The sequence below is a fragment of the Pteropus medius genome, unplaced genomic scaffold (assembly GCF_902729225.1).
Source record: "Pteropus medius unplaced genomic scaffold, Ma_sr-lr_union100, whole genome shotgun sequence".
Lineage (NCBI taxonomy): Eukaryota > Metazoa > Chordata > Mammalia > Chiroptera > Pteropodidae > Pteropus > Pteropus medius.
This window is the reverse complement of record NW_024347867.1, coordinates 3,334,837-3,348,241: the sequence shown is the minus strand read 5'-3', so window position 1 is coordinate 3,348,241 and position 13,405 is coordinate 3,334,837. Positions and strand designations below refer to the sequence as shown.

The 13,405-nt window shown below is 37.9% G+C and overlaps 1 protein-coding gene across 3 annotated transcripts in view; it reads left to right on the top strand.

Moving 5' to 3' along the window:
* PDE7B (phosphodiesterase 7B) overlaps nt 1-13,405 on the top strand; it is a 279,990-nt gene that overhangs the window by 252,093 nt on the left and 14,492 nt on the right. For all 3 annotated transcript variants that reach the window (XM_039879006.1, XM_039879007.1, XM_039879005.1), the window contains one exon: nt 10,537-10,628. In XM_039879006.1, the coding sequence (XP_039734940.1) occupies nt 10,537-10,628 (92 nt within the window). The remainder of the gene's footprint in view (nt 1-10,536; nt 10,629-13,405) is intronic.

Genomic DNA, 13,405 nt, shown 5'->3' with positions numbered 1-13,405 from the left:
CAGAGTTAAAGTGCCTGCCTCGAAAACTCATATGAATCACCTACTGTGTGCAGGAAGCTGAGAGCTCTCCTCTAGATCTTTCTACTACAGTGAGGGGGACAAGAGGATTAAAGTGGGAGAGACTTGATAAACACTCTATGAACAAAATGGGATGGGAAGACAGAAATTTATTCTGCAGATAGTTCTAGGCAGGAAAAAAAAAAACCTCATAGAGGAAGAATGGTGTAAAGTGGGCCTTGAAGTATAACATTTTTAGTAGCAGAGCTGAGAAGAGGGCATTAGAGGAAGCAGAAGCCGATGTACTTTGGGAATTAAAACCCACAACTCCAGAGTAACTGAAAATGGACTGTCCCTACAGCCTTTAGCTGAGCATAGTCCTGCCGTGACAGCCCCTGCTCTCAGATCAGTGTCTTGGGCATATTATGATTAAGTATACGGTCTCTCTTTTGTAGAAACTATATATTAGCTGTACAGAAATGAGCTAAGTCAGAAAATCTCTACTCTGACCCAGCTGTAAATGAGAAACTGGCATAACTCTTCAGGTTTTCAATTTCAAGAAGAAAAAAATCATGTTACATAACATATAAGCTGAGCGAGACTATTAACAACACATGATATTTAAAAATCTTTGGAAATGTAGCTTTTTTAGCCTACCAAGGGCCTGTTTGTTGAGACATGCATGAGTTTTCAGAAAACTATATGCAGATTTTCAGAGGATATACTGTGCACATTTTTCTAGGGAGAGGGTCCATAATGTACACTCACATTTTAAAATAAGTTATAGATTTAGAAAATATTAAAAACTATGATGAGTGAAATATATATATGCTATATATGTTACACAATATATTGTGAATATATGTGTGTATGTATGTGTGTGTATGTGTGTGTGTGTGTGTGTGCGTGTGTGTATACAAAAAAATTATACATGCACACACATCTGGTTAACGGGAATACCCTAAAGAGGATGTGCCAGGAATTATGTGACTCTGAGAACACCCTGTGCATGACTGCTACAATCCAGACTTACTATAAATGAGATAAATGAAAGAGGGCTTCCTCTCCCTCCTTTTGTTGGCTGTGCTCTTTTAGTTCTAATAAATAAGAAGATCAATGAATAACGCTCAGCTTGTGCTTCTGCCCTGAGATAAGGAGAGAGCCAGGCAGCTGGAGTGAAGGCTGGGTCAGAAGGCTCTCTCTCATTGTCTGCTGTCTGGGCCAGACTCACTAGCCGAACTGCCAACCCAAGTTCAAAGTGAAGGTAATAAAGGCACTTCCACCAGGCGCCTCTCTGATCAGACTGGAAGCAGTCCAAGTGTCCGTGGTGGACTAAGAAAGAAAGGAGCATGTGAGATATAGTACCCAGAATTTATCTTCGGTCCCTCCACCGTGCAACCCCCTACACACATGGGCTCAGCAATTAGGCAAAGAAAGGATTAAATCAGATATGATATTAGTTATTACAATTGCAGAAGGAATCATTTTGTGTTCAATTTAAAGTTTAATTTATTTTGATAGAGTCCAACTATATACTAACTAGTGACAGCAACCTAATGAATTAAATGATAATTGTTCCATGAAACATTATATTCATTACATTTAATACTGTCTTGCCTAAGTATATAATCATTTTTCTTAGTCATTTACTACAAGCATTTAGAGGAGGTCAGCATTTTTAACCAACTTTTAATCTTAATGACTCTGAACCATAAATAGGAAGGTAACAGAATCAGGAGAAACGTTCCTTCCACATGGTCCTATGACCTCTGCTCAAACAAGCAACTGCAAATATTATACATAACCTCATGATTTCTGCAACAAGAAAGGTGTTTTTGGAAAGTAGTGTGAAAACTGTAAAAAGGAGGCTCAAATTTTGATTTCTTGCTTTATGAAGTTCCCACTGTTCGTGGTGAGGTGGCTAGCACATGGCATGTCCACGACCCTGATCTGAACTCAGGCCTGCCCCTTGGACAGCAATCGATGTCCAGGCTCTTTGCTCTCAGAGCAGTGACTGGGGAAGATGTAGATCGAACAACTGAGGGATTATCTTCAAACAGGCAGTAAACATGGCAGTACTGTAGTTTCTTCAAGGACCAAGGTCTTGATTAGAACTCAGGGAGCTTCAATTCCTCCGAGACCTCCAGGGCTGGGGCTCAAGCAGTGTTACCAAGGAGACCCCTTGGCTTGTTAGGGAAGAACTCGGCCACTTCATTATCTCCTGGAGTCTTGCTTCTCTGTTTTGTAAGCAATTAAGAATGAAAACACAGACTATGTTCCTATTGTTGTTTTTTCTTCCTGGATCCTCTGGTTGAAAAGATGTAATTAATTCTGATTCCTGTTGTACACCAGACTCAGTTTATCAACATCATCCTGAGTATTTAAATCAATGAAAGTATCCAATAAATAGGGAAAAAACTAACAATTTAAAGCTGCCTCGTATGATAGCAAAATCTGCTCTGCCAGATTTGCTTTGACAAATAGACTCTTGATTTAATTTGAAAACCTGTGTTGGTGGTTTATTAAATGCCAGATGTGTTGTTATTCGGGAACAAAGGGGTCGTTTTGTTCTTAGGGTGGATAGTACTTGACAATTCAGACAGAGAAATAAAAGATTTGCCATAGGGGTTTTAAGGGTTTTATTTTTTTTCCAAATTAAACTTCTAATGGGTTTTGTTGCCACAAAAGTACATATTTACTCTCTCAACTTTAAGATGAAGATTATTCTTAAAACTATAAGTATAAAGAGTCCAAGACACTAAAACACACTGTCATTGGGATAATGCAAAATTGTTAAACTGATGCTTCTTAAAGGTAGACAGATGTAGTGATATCCAGTGTGGGATTCCAAAACAAAACTGGGATTTTAACAGATATTCGAGTGGTATCTTCTCATCCTATGTTTTGATCTCCATAAGCATTTCTGATGATTTTCTTTTTTTTCAATCTATCTTTTGCTGATATTGCTCTTTGAGCCACTGTGAAAGCCAGATGAGTCCAGAGGCACAGAGCCACCTCCCCGCTAGTGAAGATCCAGGTATCTCTGGCCTTTCCCTCTGGAACACCAGCCGGTTCCCTCTTGTTCACCTGGTTCAAGGCATCAACAACAGGTCTTGTCTGCACTCGGCCTGGCCTAGCCCCAACCTTTCCTCCACTCTGTAGCCAGAATAAGTTTCCCGAAACTCAAATCGGACCCATAGACACTTGCTTAAAATCCCATTGCCCTCAGGATTAAGTCCAAATGGTTTAACACAGTTTATAAACCCTGGTATGATCTGACCATGTTACACTTTCTGGGTTCAGTTCCCACCATTACTCAGCTAGGCCTCTGTACATCATCCAATCTGAACTTCTTTCAGATTCACAAACCTATCACTCATTCCTTTATTCATTCGACAAATACTTATTGACTGCTTAATACCTGCCAGGTACTGGGAATACAGAAGATGAATACATTCTACCAGGGGAAACAGAAAATTGATAAGTAAACTATGTAGTATATTAGAAAGCAATCATTTCTAATGATAAAAAATACAACAGGGAGGGAAGATGTAAAGTGCCCCCTTGCTTATAAGGTCTTCACACACATACTCTTCATTCTGCCTATTTTAATGCAATATGTTCCCTCTACATCGCCTGTACCAACTGACTCCTCTCTAACTCAGGCATTCTTTTCATCTCAACTTGGACATATCTTCCCCTTAAAAGCTTTCTTTTTCTTTGAAAGTCCATCTTCCATGCCCATCCTATGTGATTTCACAACCCTCTATTACTGCCTGATTAGATGTTCATATCCCCCATAGTCTGCAAGCTTCTGGGCACCCACCTCACTCACTGTTGTATCCTCAGCATCCAGCATAGTCCTGGTGTTCATAGTCCTGGTGAATACTTGTTGGGTGGTGTGAGATTTACTGGATGAGCAGATGGATGGAAAGATGGATGGATGCACAGAGTGGATGCATACAGCAAGAAAGACAGAACCTAAGTAACACTGAGAGATCGGGACTATTAGCATCAGCAAGTACACACAGAGACCCATTGTGGAAATCTGAGAAGCCAAGCCAAAATCACAGACCAGGGAGAACACCAAGTCAAGGCATGCACCCCTACTGTCCACTTAGTAGCTACTCCTGCTGATTGTTACATTCTTGCTACCCTACATCAAGGATACACCATGAAGAATGAGAAGCATTGATTGAAAAAGTCTTTATAATGTTTTTATTTTTATCTTATAATTAACAAATTCTATCTGATATGTCATTTCTGTGGTCATTTACCTGATCCTGGTTGTCTATGAATGAGCAGTAGGAGGGAGCCCATTGCTATAATAATTTTTAAACCCATTTGGCTTTGGCCTAAGTCTAAGGATTTCACAACAGGAAGATCCCAAGTCTGGCTTCTATCAGCTATTGACCAAAAATTTAACAGGACTCTTTTTCTTTTGGCAGTTACTTAAACTTTTGCAGGACTGAACTTTTAGTTTTCGGAAATTAATTACTCAGTATCCATTCAACAAATATTTACTTATTTAAGTGGCACTGTGCCACATACTGGGGCACAAAGATGAATAAGATATGCTCCCTGCTCTCAATGGCAACCATGTATGGCAGCAGTTTTCAGACTAGGCGTGTGTGCCCATAGGGATACATGAAGACTTTTCAAGGGGGACACAAGCGTGAATGGTGCTAACAGAATCCGTTTTCAGGTCCTTAAGCTGACCTGCCTGGAATGTACTTGCAGGGCAGTCAAGCCAGTTCTACTTTTCTACTCCTCTTTCACAATCACCCTGTTCCCATTTTACAAAAGAAAGACGTAGTTCTTACCCATATTGCATGTTGCCCCCATGTGAAAAACACCAAAGGAACAACTAAAAATACTAAAGGAAATCTTCTATAATTGAGGTATTGTAACTCTCCCGGCCATCTTATAAGTGGATGCATTGCCAATAAATTTTTATTCTCAAGCAAATGATTTTTTTCCCAAATTTGTACTATACATGTATTTTGATCACTTAGTTACTAATAAAAATTGCATTGTAAACTCAAGCTGGAAAAATATTCACTACCTAGAGCCTAATGTTAGGAAAATTTGCTATATACTTATTTATATACTTATTTTTGTTGCAGAGAAATGTGATAGGGTGACAATAAAAGAATTTCATACATAAAAATACATTATATTAAAATTCTATAGGGAAATAGAATGGAAATATAAGTTCTAGAGGGAAAAATCAATTTAAAATTTCCAACTTAACCTTGAAATAATCATACTAAGTGAAATAAGCCAGACAGAAAAGTTGAAAAATCACATGATATCACTTATATGTGGGATATTAACTTAAAAGCAACAAATGAACAGGACAAAAAAACAGAGACTCATGGACATGGACAATAGACTAGTGGTCACCAAAGAGTAACGGGAGGGGGAAGGGGAGAGGTAGATGGGGGGAAAAAATTTAAATCGTTTATTCAATTTAATTAATTAATTACTTAATTAATTAATTTGCAAAAATATTTCCAACTTAAATAATTATTCATGTGTTTTTTCAGTGGGAGATACATGGGCATTAAATGCCATAGGTGTTTAGATTCCCTTAGATGAATGTAATACATAACAGTGATATAATTTTATATAAAGATACAATATTCACAAATACACAGAACATTATTACATCTTTGGTTAAAATTGAAATTTGTTATTTTTGACATCAATTCTAAAAAGTATAGAGAGAGCATAGCTTTTCAAAATTCTTTTCAAGAGTAAATGAACATACACCTGAAGATCGCTGATACATGGGTGTAAGGCCAGTGAATGAAGTTGTTTCAAGGTGTTTTAGGCACTAGAATAGAAGCTTGAGTTAGATGTGGGGAGCTAGAAGAGGGAGCTATCGGTTCTGTTTGGAGAATCAGCAAAAGCTTTCCTATGGATGGTAATGGTTTATTGCAGAAGTGTGTGTGTGTGTGTGTGTGTGTGTGCGCGCGCGCGCGCGTGTGTGTATGTGTGTGTGCGTGTGTGTGTGCGCACACACATGTATTGCTATAACACTTGTGTGACGATTTCATTTTCTTTTCCTTGTTGTTACTACTTTGGTATTTGATAGCTCCACTATGAAGTCCACATGTCTAATGGATATCTCATACTCAATATATCCAGTGCTGAGCTCTAAACCTGCTGCACATGCAGCCTGCCCATCACAGGTAATAGGCACACCACCCTTTCGGTTGCTCAGGCCAGAAACATTGCAGTCACCCTTACAGATCTAGAAACCAACCACTCCTACCACTTTTAAGTCCCTTGTCCAAGCTTCTATCATCTTGCCTGGATGACTGCTATTACCCCAAATAGCCTTCTCTATCTGTTTCTACCCTTACTGTACCAAAGTGATCTTATTTCAGTGTAAGTTATGTGATTTCATTCTTCCCAAACTCCTACAGTGGCTCTTTAACTATCTCAGAGTAAAATCAAAATCTTTATAGTGGTAAGAAGGCTGTACATGATCTGGTCTCTCACTGACTCTCTAACATTTTATCTTAATTCTTTCCCTCTCACATTGCACATTAGCATGTCTGTTTGCTCCCCACCCGGGGCCTTTATCCCAGCTGTTTCCTCTGGAACACTCTTACCCCAGATAGCAGCATAGCTAGCTCCCCCCTACCTTCAAGCCTTTGCTCAAATCGTACCTTTTACCCTATCTACTTTACCAGCCCCCAAATACTGCCAAATTCCCAATATTCAGCTCTACTTTTCCTTCTTTCCATGCATTTTTTTCCAGAATTTTTTCCCAGGATTAAAGTACTTATTATGCTTATTGTTTATTATCTGTCTCTCCCCATTTCTGTCACCACTAGTTGCTTGTCTGTTTTTTTTCACTCATGTATTTCAAGCACATGTTACAGTGCCTGGAACAAAGTAAGTGCTCACTATATATGTTGAATGAAATCAAATAATTTGTTCAATAACTTATTTTGCAAAGTTTAACAAAGTACTTTTCCTGTACAAAGTATAGAGCTGAGTGCATACAAAAGGAAGGAAGCAGCCTTCCTATTCACATGTAGTTTATAATCTAGTAGGAAGACCAGGATGTACATGAATAACTCTCACATACATCAATGAGACTGAGTCCAATAGGACTCAGGACTTAAGCAGTGCCAAAAGAGCTCTAGAACTCAGAAGACAGCAAGTTCACCTCTGACTAGAATGATTCCAGACAGCTCTGTGGATGGAGCATTTAAAGTGGACTTTGAAAGACAGATGGTAGTTTCATAAGTACACATAGAGAGAGAGGTGTTGGAAAGCACAGATGTGTCAAAAGGACACTGAAAAGGCATTTATATTAATAATTTAATGAGTTATGGTCATTTATATGGTGTCATTTATTTGGACTATAAGAGCTTTGTAGAAAAGAAAGGGTGAAGGTATTCAATTATCTCAAATATATAGGAACAGAATGGTAGTTGGGACCATTTTCAGAAAGCATTGAATGCAAGCTAAATAGTTAGGTTCAGTTTATCTGATAGGGAATCATTGTGGGGTTTGGCATGAGGAATGGGGATAAATAGATGGCATGACCATACTGAAGTTAGATGAGCTCCTGGATGGCAGCAATTTTGTCTTATTAATCTCTGGATCCCCACACCACCATAACACCTGGCATATTAGTAGGTGCTCAAAAAATATTAGTTTATATTTCAACCCATGACTAGGGAGATGGTAGGAAATTCTGTCAAATAAACAAGTCACATTCTGGCAGCTGTAAGGACGATGAATTGAAGGAAAGAAAATTAAGAAAGATAATAAAGCACTGAAATAGGGTTGCTACAATAAAAAGAAGGGATGGCTGTAAGTGGCGCCATGTTAGAAGAACCAACAGGTCTTGGCAACCGATCGGATATGAGGGGTGACAGTGGCTAAATGATGAGTTCTCCCCTAGTACAACCTAAAACTATCCAACTCATAACATTCAAACTACAGGATTCTTCACAATGAAACCAAATCTGGAGGTAAGGATTCCAGAGTGGGTTTAGAAACTAACATCTAATTAAAACAATCATCCATATCCTTTTAAAGCAGCAACTATAGATAATTTTTGGAAAATTAAGCATAACTATGGTTTATAAAGTTCAGGCTTCTGAATGCTTACGTGTGGCCACATGGGGGAAATTCTTGTGAGGCAGCAAGGGGTGTGTGCAAAGTTTAGGACCTGACAACTGGAAGACTGAGTTTAAGACCTTCCTCAGCCATTCACTAGCTGTGTGGCCTCTCAGAGAAAGCTGAAGTTTTATTATCTATGAGTTAATGATAAAAATAGTAGAGTTATGTGACTAGTAAATGAAATCATGTAAACTGGCTGCTTCATAAATGTTAGTCAGTCCCCTCTTCCTATGCTGCCTTCTTCTCTTATTCTCTGGAATCCACTGAAGTGCCCCAACTTCCAACACAGTTCTGGACAAAACACTTTTATTTATAGTGACTGCCCCCTGAAAGGTCGTGTTTGTAATTGTGTACTCTACTGTCTTTTAGTCTGTGCCAGCTTCCAGGACCACTCAATTTCCTTTCATTTCCCTGATGCTCATCTCCAAATATGGTTTCTCCAGCAGATTTCCCAAGTATCCTTTTATTCTGTCTTTAGGAAGATTATTAATGAAGATGTTAAGTCAGGCTGGCATTAATAACAATGCTTAAGGCAATCCTCCAGACACTTTTATTTTACTCAACAGAAATATGGTGTGATTTATCATCAGGTCTTCTTACGGTTTTCCAGCCCCTTGAAAAACTCACATGAGGACACTCATGTCTATATCTACTTGAATTAGCCTTGCAAATGAACATTCATGAGTGACTGAATTAAAAGTCACCACAAGATAGAACATCTATTACATCACACTAACCTATCACTCTCTGCTCTCATAAATCTTTACAGTCAAAACAAATTAGTCTAGCATGTTATTTCTAATAAACATTCTGTTTTGTTATGTGTGGCTCACGCCCAAAAGGGGATAATATACCAGTTGATAAAAGTAGCAAAATCTCATTACTGGTTCCAACATGGTCAAATGATAGATAAAGAATAATGACTCCTTGGCAAGGAGAGAAACGAATAGCAATAGAATAGCCTATTTGAAGGATCTGCCTAAGACTCTACCTCATGAAACTCATTCTACAAATCCTAGAGAGAACTTGCTATCTGGGTTTAGAACCAAAAAATAGTCAGAGTTTTCGTGAACTTGCCTTTTCCTAATAGATCCTTAATTGTGTCAGTCATGGAGGTTCTCTTTTCTCATTTCCTGAAAAAGTTCAGCATTATACAGGTGACTCAGTTCTAGTGGTGGGGCATAGTGATAGAATAGTTTTCAGTCTCTCTCTAGGCTCTGTTTAGTCTCCATATTATTTTCCTTGCTCTTCTCTTCATTTTTTTTTCATCGTGCAAAATACACATAATATAAAATTTACCATCTTAACCATTTTAAGTATACAATTCAATGATATTAAGTATATTCACATTACTGTGCAATCATCATCACCATCCATCTCTAGAACTCTTTTCATCTTGCAAAACTGAAGCTCTGTGCCCATTAAATAATGACTTTCTATTCCTCCATCCCCTAGCAGTCATTATTCTTTCTGTCTGTGTGAATTTGATTACTCCAGGTACCTCATATATGCAGAATCATGTCATGTCTCCTAATTTGTAATAAATATTATCTTCCTGTATTTTCATAAGTTGATAACCCCTCTTGAAACAAAATAAAGAATGAGTAAATAAACAAATAAGAAAATAGAGCAAAACGATTTCTTGGAGCTAGAGGGGCTCCATTCTATATGTATCAAGTCAGTAGTAAGGCCATAATATTTGCTAATTAGAATAAAACACTATGGATTGTAAGAAACATTTCTTATTTAAATAGTTAGCTAATGTTCAGACAGGCAGCATATTTAAGATAACAGTAAGGTCAAAAGGGAGATTGAATAAAGTCGAGGTTCCTACAATATCAAGATATTGAACAAGGAAGCAATTTAGATTTAAACTGAGACCTAATGGGCTAAATGCCAATATACTGGTCACAAAAGTTATTGACAGAGCTGTTTCTGTGGCAGCAGTTCTCAAACTTTAGTGTTCGTAAAAATTAGTCACCACAAACCTGCCAAATTAAAACTGTATTGACTGGGACACAAGAGTCTAAATACGTCCCCAGCTGCCCAGGTGGTTCAGACACAGGTTTCTTATCAGTGTTGAGAAATGATGTCAGTGCTCCAGGGGCCAGAAACAGGGCCGAGACAGGAGTGAATGATGCTGGCAGTAGACCCTCACCTACTCCTGCACTAGAGGGTAGGCGAGGGCCCTGCCACTATCCCGCCATCATTAGAGCCTTGAGAGTAGGCCCTGTGGGTGTTTTATTTTGTGTTTCCTTTCTGGTTTGCCTCTCTGTCATCGGGTACACACTGGACAGAGGGAAAACACTGGCCTCAGTTAAGCTGTGTTCAGCATGATAGCTCAGTATCTAGCTTCTCTCTCATTCATAGCTTTGATTTTCTTTCTAGAATATGTCTGTGCTAGAGAATCACCACTGGCGGTCTACAATTGGCATGCTTCGAGAATCAAGGCTTCTTGCTCACTTGCCAACGGAAATGACGTAAGTGGAGTAGAGATGAAACATACTGATGTCCTCACATTAGAGATAAGCCGCTTTCTCTAGGCACGCCTGAGAACCCCCTGGGTTAGTGGCGGGGAGCCAGCTTGCTGTTCTTCCTGCCTAAACTCGGTATTGTCTGTCAGAGGAGATTCGGTGTCAGTTACTGCAACCCAGAAACCAGAATCTCTTGAGCTTTGAAAGGGCCTTGAATCGTCTATGACCTCATGTCAGGAAAAGGAGAGTAAACAGCTCTCTGCTTTCACACTCTTCGGCCTCAGTGCTCTGCTCTGCCAACTTTCTGTCTTTTATGTTAGCAAAATTGTCCTCCCGTGTAGACCCAAATAATAAATATTTATCGAGAAGGAACACAGAAATTCTCAAGCTAGATTTAAGACTAGCTCAGTAAAGTTTGTTTTGTAATCGCCAATCTTAACAAAACAAGAAGTCAGAAATTCTTTTCTAAAATGTCTTTTGTCAAGTAACTGAATTTGCCCCAGAAATTTTTCACCATTAATTTACCTACGTCTTTTGCGTTTTAAACAGAAGGAGAAATACTAGTTTCCTGGTCTGCTGTTTGTTAGCCTAGGTGATTAGGTCAAGTCCTACTAATCCAAGGCCGTTGCCTCATTGTCTGCATGGCCCCAAGTTAGCTGCTGTGCTGTCTTCCAAGGCCAACACAAATTCTGATCCATTTAATTAAAATGCACAGAACCCAAGGTAGCTAGAAAAGAACAAGTAAATAGATCCATGTACCCTTGTTTCTAAAGGGCACAGAGTTTAAGGTCAATGGCCAAGTTGTGTGTCTCCATAGTGTAGGCAGCATTCTCTAGGCTCATCAGTTTATTCCTGGCCTTCTGATACTATCTCATGCTGTTTCCTAGCACCCAGAGGAATGTGGAATTTGCAGAAGGAACTACAGTTCTGATAACTTTTCCCTCCAGTAACTAAATGAAATCAATTTTCATGCATAAAATAAAAACTCATGCCTTTTACTAGAACAATAATTTGCAAATATTGAAAGAATTTTTTTAAAAAACTAAAAGCTAGAGCAAGGAATCAAGCAATAAGAAGAGAAGAGGAGGTAAGTGGTAGGGTCAGCTAAAGAAAGAAAGGAGAATGGAAGGAAGAGAGTGAAAACAGGAAAGAACAAAACAAAAGAGAAAAAAGGAGAGAAGAACCTGGGACGAGACTTGTCCGTGTAAAACCTGCATTAATCTTGCTTGTTGCTCACTTAGTATTCATTTCCTAACATACTCCTACTCATCATCCCCATGGATTCCAAATAAAAGTATCATGTTTTTTATGTCTTTGTGGGACAATGTTATAAATTGCTTTTGCTAGAAGAATAACTGTTATGTAATAATATAAATGAAAGGATTTGATAGTGAAAATTATTGTCATCATAATCATCATGATTATTCCTTCTATCCTCATAAAAATGCTTTAAAATAATTTTTCTAATTTTAAAAGTAAAGCAGGTTAACTGTTATAACTAAGGAAAATTCAGAAAAGTATTAGTTTAACAAGATAGTTTTCAAATTATGGATTATGCTATATTAAATGTTAAGACTTTCTTTTATCAGAAGACATCATAAAGAAAGTGAAAAGACAAGCCACAGCATGGGGAAAGGTATTTGTAAAACATAACTGACAAAGGATCATTATTGAAAAATATTTTAAAGCTCTTTGCATCAATAGGCGAAAGAAAGACAACCCAATAGAATAATTGGTAAAGACTAGATTAGGAACTCCACAAAAGAGGAAGTACAAATCACCAATAAACACATGAAAATATGCCCAACCTCACTGACAATCAAGGAAATTCATATTCAAACCATAATGAGTTGCCTGATCTACTTCTCAGATTGACCCCAAAAAATATAAAAAGAAATGTAAAGCAGTGAGAACCTCATCTACTACTGCCTGGAGTGTAAATTTATACAATTGTTTTGGAGATAACTGGCAATATCTAGGAAATTGAAGATGAATATATTCCACGATCCATTCATTTTATTTCTGGATATAGACCCTAGCGAAACTTTTGCACATGTGTAACTGGAGGTATATAAAGGTGTTTACCGTGGCATTTTTTTCTTAGTTGTCAAAAACTAGAAACAATTCGTGACCATCAAAAGTAGAATGGAAAAACACATTGTAGTATATTCCTATAATACGATACAATATAATAATGAAAATGGATGAACTACAGCTCATACATCAACAGATGATTCAAAAATACAATGTTAAGAAGCAAGTCACAAACTAATACCATGTAACTTAAAGTTCAACAGCAGTTGAAATTAAACCATATTATTTAGACATGCACATATAGGTAGTAAAATTATTATAAGTAGCAAGGAAATTATTTTTAAAAGATCAATAGCATAGTTACTTCAGGGGTTGGGGTAAGAGGGTTGTGATGGGACATGCAATGGGGACCTTCTAGGGTACAGGGAGTCAATGTTCTTTTTTGGGGGGCTAGGCATTATTCTTGACTTGGGTGATGATTGCAAGATGTTTATGTCGATTCAGCAAACAGTAAATGTATGCTCTATGTACTCTACTTAAATATATTTTATTTTTAAAGGCGAACTTTAGAAATAGTGATGGATCTTTCCTTCCATTGATTACTTTCTATATGTGAGGCAAATTGTGAGGTAAAGCTCTAATTTGCTTTATTTCCCCAAAATATCTCATTTCCCTATACCATTTGTTGACTAATATATTGCTTGCCTATTGGTTTGTAATGATACCTTAATTAACCACTATTTTTTTTT